This window comes from Arvicanthis niloticus, chromosome 15 (genome assembly GCF_011762505.2).
Source record: "Arvicanthis niloticus isolate mArvNil1 chromosome 15, mArvNil1.pat.X, whole genome shotgun sequence".
NCBI lineage: Eukaryota > Metazoa > Chordata > Mammalia > Rodentia > Muridae > Arvicanthis > Arvicanthis niloticus.
This window is the reverse complement of record NC_047672.1, coordinates 56,543,453-56,549,452: the sequence shown is the minus strand read 5'-3', so window position 1 is coordinate 56,549,452 and position 6,000 is coordinate 56,543,453. Positions and strand designations below refer to the sequence as shown.

The window sequence follows — 6,000 nt, the reverse complement described above, 5'->3', positions numbered from 1 at the left end:
TCTTCGGTCACCTATCCAAGTGCTCTTTATGGAGATCAGTCTCTTAGTCTCATTCCTCGCCCCTTCTAGCCCAGATGTGCTTCCTCTTGCACTCCTAGAGGGCGTCTTGTCAAAGTGGACAGACGCCTCAGAGTTTGTTTAGTTCAGCGGCCAGACTACTTAAGTCTTAGGTATTCGTCTCGCCCAACCCTCTTTCACGTCCAGGTAGTGACTCTGGACCAAGAAGCGTTGCTTCTTGGGAAATGTAGTATTGAGGCTGGCCTTCTTCTTTAATTGCAGCCGGAAGACTACATTTCCCATCATGTCCAGGGAAAGGAAGGCTGACCCAGGCGGGCAGCTCCACGTGACTACTCACTATGGCTTCCCTGTGTTGTAGCCGGCTGTCTGGTGGTCTTATGTGATTTGTTACTCCTCTGAGGCAGAGTAATCGTCTCTCGACTTCGACATGCAAAAAATCAAATCTCTCATGACCCGGCAGGTGAGTTCTGTTGTCTGAAGCAAAGAGCTTCCCGCTCCCGGCTGGGAGAGGAGCCAAGATGCCCATTTCCCGGGTGGCGGCGGGCGGAGGCTTAAGTTATAGTGGGTGGAGGGTGTCAGGGGTGTTGGGCAGTTAAGTAGAACCCTGGAAAACTCACCTGAGCCTCCTAGATCCGACCTCGACTCTTTGTGTGGGAAGTGTCTTCCTACACACATTCATTTAGACAAAGCCAGTCAGGGAGTTGGGCTGTCTTTGTCTCTCCTTTGCTTTAGCTTCCTTTCCAGGAAAGCTTCAGTAGCTTTGCAGAGTCCCCCTCGTCCTCACTGGTGGTGGTTTGCCAATAGGTGCTCTGGAAAGTGAGGTGCGATCTGTGCAATAGAGAAGACTCGAAAAGAGAGAGGGTGAAGGCAAGGGGCTGTTTGTAGGCAACATTGGTAGTGTTGTGGTTTGGGGGCAACTCTCCAAACCTTGTAGCTGTTTTCTGGATGTAAAACTGGGAATGAGGAGTCCTTTTTTATCCTCTCATCTCAAAGTACCGAATTGTAGGTCACCAGTAAGCTAGTATATGTGAACATTCTTTGTCTATTGCTACTTAAAAAAATAATAAATGTTCTGGCAAAACAATGGTCTGTTTATGTTTTTGCCAGAATGATAATTCACGAATAAGACTGCTACTGTATCTTGTCTCACATATGTTAGGGCTTCCTAATACTGTGACTCAACTTCCTTCAAGAAGTTGAAGAAATTTATTTATTTTTTTAGGTATTTATTGATAATTTTATTTCAGCAGCCTTTAGTTTGACTGTAGCATTTTTAGCTATTGTAACATAATTAGAATTTTTCTTTGTTTTAGTAAGAAAAAAAAACCATTGTTTAGATGAGTTTTAAATCAGTGTGGCTTAGAAATGTTGGTAGAGTTCTTTCTTTAAATCTTCACTTGTAATTTCCTTTTCTTAACAAAAGAGAACAGGAATACAAAAGACTTCTTGACCTGCTTGAAAATTCAAAATTTTAGCGATACTGGGACAGTTACATATAATTTCTTACAGACAGTACATACATGATCCTCGCATAATGGTTTTCCTTTTCTTGATTGGAGTCAAGAAACTTGGAAAAATGTCCTGTGAATAGTGAAATGAACAGGTAGGCAAATAGAGGCATTTAGCAATCTTTCACATTGTCAAACACTGGGGCTGTGCTGCTGCTTCTTACTTGAGAATAGGCTTGGAGGCTGCTCCATCCTGAGGGGAGGAGAGAGAGCAGACTTGCAGCCTGACTTGAAGCCACTCAAGTGCTACATGACTACTTTCTGGTTTTGCTTTTTGTCTGCTTGGTCTTGTCTGTTAAGCAGCGTAGTTCATTGTCTGTCATACCCCTTGTAAATGCCTTGGGCTGCTGCAGTTAGACATTTCTGCCTAAGGTTGGCGGCTTCTTCCATTTGGTGCCTGTTATCATAGGTATAGAGTAGCTTTGGTGATTTGACCTTTTGGTTTTGGATCTTATGAAAATGAGTAGGAGAGAAAAGACAAACAATTCCAGAGAACTGGTTATAATACATCCATAATGTTTGTAGATGTAATGCTGAGCCGAAAGTGCAATTTCTGAAGCCTCACACAGTTTATTGAGTTCTAGCAGGTTAAATCTGTGTTTAATTGGAGAGGAAAAAAAAATCTTTAGAACATGTACAAGAACTGTATACATAGTGAGATAAAGTTAGGAGGTTTATGCAAATGTGTAGTCCTAATTACATATGTTTAAGGCTCAATTTATACATATTATGTTGGTGATGCATGTTAAAGAGAGATGAAATTCTGGTTTATGAAAATGTAATTTTCTTTATGTCCTTTCTCTTGCTCGCTCACTCACCATTTTGATCTTTCTTTCCAGAAGGTTCACAGGAATGGATACTCTTTGTTAGCCACCCTTATGTAGATGAGGCCTATGACTCATCCTTCCCCACAATGCTGGCCTCTGTTCTTTCAGCTCTGTCAAATTGAATTGCCCCTTATGGGCCAGGCGCTATTGCAGATTTGGGAGAGGCAGCCATGAATAGAACAGACAAGTGAGTGCTAAGGAAGACATGGCGAGGGAGATGTCTGAGGAAAAGGAGACAAGGAGGCATGGGGGGGTTTTACAGTTTAAGATCAGTTATTTCTGTAGGTATCAGCTGGTCATAGGAAGCTTCAGTGAAAAGGTAATACAAAGGCCTGAGAGAAGTGGGGGGGGGGGGGGTGAACTGCATTAGTGGATACCAGCAGAAGAACAAGTTCAGGAACTGTTTTGGTCTAATGTAGGCAGAGTAAAGGGAATAGAGGAAAAGTCCTTCGGAGATGAGGTCAGGATGAGGAAGCAGGTAACACTGAACGTTAGGGATCATAGCATACCTCGACTTTTGTTCTGAGTGAAATGACATTCGGCCATTTTGGTTTTAGTAATATACTTACGAGGGAAGAAGAACAAGAATAGAGAGACTACAGAGGCTACTGCAGTGATCCAGGTGGTAAAGAGAATGGGCCTTATCCAGGGTGGTGGACATGCACAGAGGCTGCTGGATTGGGGACCTGCTGTAAATGCAGAGCTAGCAAAATTTCCTCATGAATTGTGTAAAGGGTCAAGGGTGGCCCAAGGTGGTTTAGCTCCTGCAGTTAGAAGAATAGAGTTGTTAGAAGAATAGAATGGAGGACACTGTGAAGGAGCGGTGATTTGAGGGAAGAGGCTTTTAGACTTGTTTATATGAAGGCTGCTTAGATATTTAAGTAGAGACTTTGACAAATGGGTCTGAGTTTCTGGGTGGGAATCCGAGGCATAAATAAACCTTCAGGAATTACAAGTTTATTGCCGCCAAACACAGACAGACTGGCAGACAGCGTTGGCTGGAGTTAAGTGGAGTGACTGTAGATACATGAAAGTTTAAACTGCTCTTTCCATTTAATATTAAGAGATGGATTCTTCAGAGCAGAACAGTGATGCATGAAGTCTGTAGCAGCCTGATGCCTAACAAATACTGAATGAATTTGGGTAAAGAGAAAAACATAAAAAAGCAAAAATTTAAAAGATGCTGTAGCTCTACCAGGTAGGACTTGAGTGAGAGTCAGCTATGGGACTGAACAACCTGGGGACCATGGGGACCTAAGAACAGCTCTCCCTCCCTCCCTCTCTCTCTCCCTCCTTCCCTCCCTCCCTTCCCTCTCTCTCCCTCTCATCCCTCCCTGTTTCTCTACCTCCTGCCTTTCCTCTCTTTTTTTCCCTTTCTCTTTCTCTTTAAAGATTTTCTCATTTTTAGAATTTAAATTATATAAATGTATTTAATTTTTATTTATGTGTTTTCCCTGCATTTGTGTCTCTGTGACATATTCCTCTGGAACCGGAGTCACAGCCAGTATGAGCTGCCATGTGGGCCCTGGGAATTAAACCCAGGTCCTCTGGAAGAGTAGTTAGTTCTCTTGACTGTTGAGCCATCTCAGCAGCCCAGACAACAGCATTGCGTATGAAGTAGTGGGGAAGAAATTCTGGCTAGGTTGGGCTCAAGTCAACTGTATTGGGGAGGGAGATGGAGAGAAATGATAAAGACTCGGGTCTTTCTAAGATGAGAAGGAGCAAATAGCTGCAAATGTCATTTTGTTCTGATAGGACGAACATTGCTAATTTTATAAGAGGAACAAAAAGTTCATATAGCTGTAATCTAAGTGTCTTTATTGTTGATTGATTTGGGCTGGAGAAATGGCTCAGCCATTAAAGGCTAGGCTCACAACCAGAAATATAAGAAAGTACAAAAACAGCTTTATTGATGCTGAATGTATATACATTTAAGTAGGGGGAAAATAAATAGAAAAGAGTATTAGTGGATAATGATAATAACACATGTTTTGTGTAATGCAGGCAGAGCACCACAGTTTCAGAGGTAAACTTGTGCCTTAGATGAGAATAGCAGAACATCGACTTTATGTTAGTAAGAACTGAAAGAGTTGACAATGAAAGGGTTAAGAGCCTATCGTCTTAAATCGCGGTTGTGTGCCAGATATATGTAGGGACATGTAGGTCCCTGTTTTTTCATTTCTATTTTGTTAAAAGAAAAGCCATTTCTCTGTGATCTAATAATTGTAAGTATAAGGGTTAAAACTCAAGAGATGTTTGAAAGCTAGCAGGTTCTGCTTTGGTCCCCCACAGCCACTGTCTCTTTCATTCTTTATAATTCTGAGTTCTCACCATGGTTGGGGTCTCTCACACAGGAAGAGTAGGTAGATTGCGCAAGGCCACAGGAGAGTCAGGGCACAAACCAGGAAGTCTGTTCTGGAGTCCACTCTATTGGCTCCTGACATCCGGCTTCCCACTTTTATTTTTCTTACTTTGTATAGTTGGCAGAAAGCTGACATGCTTTCTATTGATAATTGTGTAATAATTTAGAGGTGAAACCTTTTTCTAGATACTGGTTCACATCACACTTCTATTCTGGCATTTATGGAAAGAGGAAACTAGACATGCTATATTCATTTAAGGATTTCTGTCAGATTAATTATACCTTTAAAACATGTTTAAAGACATGCTAGGGCTGGAGAGATGGCTCAGTGGTTAAGAGCACTGGCTGCTCTTCCAGAGGTCCTGAGTTCAACTTCCAGCAACCACATGGTGGTTCACAACCACATCATTGGGACCAAGTGCCCTCTTCTGGTGTGTCTGAGGACAGTGACGGTGTACTCACATACATAAAATAAAGAAAAAAAGACATGCTAATTACATGTTGAAAATGACATTTAAGTAATAGTATCATTTGAATTAAATTAAAAGTTTTACTTTCGAATGTGTGTATAGTTATGAATTATCTATGTCTATGGAGGTTTATTTGTCTCAATCAGCCTTGATATTTTTGATGCTTCAGATGAGTTGCAGTGAGAAACCCAGGATAGGACGAACAGTTCAAGCCTTGCAATGGGATCCAACATGCACTCCATTGCAAAACATATGAGACTGCAGTCCTTTATCCCAGGAGGAGTTCCTGGAAACTGCAGTCTGCAGTCGGTTGCATGCTCCCATGAGAACACAGTGCTGGTAGTTGGAGATTGGTGCCTGAGCAACAACTTCAACCCAATAATTTACTTTTAAAATTTTTTTTAATTGTTGGTGTTTGTTTCGTTTGGGAACTTTGCTAGCCATTGTCCAATAGAGGCAAATAGCATTGCCTTCTCCTCTCCTTGAGACTTACAGTGTGAGAGAAGTATGTGCCCTTTGTATTTAAAACTTCACTGATTTGGCTGAGATTGCTTTGAAAATGTGTAGCTGTGTTTCAGAAGCATGAATAGTCCTCTTAGTCCCCCAGTGTGAGTGAAAGTGCACACCAGTCAGTCTAAAAGGGTTTACTCGTTAGGTGCATGGCAGGGCCCTGGACCTTTAAGAACTTCCCTGGCTGTATTAGTGGACGCAGTCCTCAGCTGTGTTTGGAAGTACTGTGTGCCGTGAAGCATAGGGCTTTAAGGAAACTCCTCAGAGGAAATGTGAAGCTGGTGGGGTTTTAGATTTTTGGAGAT

At 42.0% G+C, this 6,000-nt stretch overlaps 1 protein-coding gene across 3 annotated transcripts in view; it reads left to right on the top strand.

Moving 5' to 3' along the window:
* Nucleotides 1-318: 318 nt before the first annotated feature.
* Vps50 (VPS50 subunit of EARP/GARPII complex) overlaps nt 319-6,000 on the top strand; it is a 104,537-nt gene continuing 98,855 nt past the window's right edge. For 2 of the 3 annotated variants that reach the window (XM_034519306.2, XM_034519305.2), the window contains exon 1: nt 320-478. In XM_034519306.2, coding sequence (XP_034375197.1) covers nt 446-478 — 33 coding nt within the window. In that variant the 5' untranslated portion in view covers nt 320-445. Of the gene's footprint in view, nt 479-6,000 lie in introns of all 3 variants that reach the window. The other variant, XM_076913062.1, reaches the window with a different exon arrangement.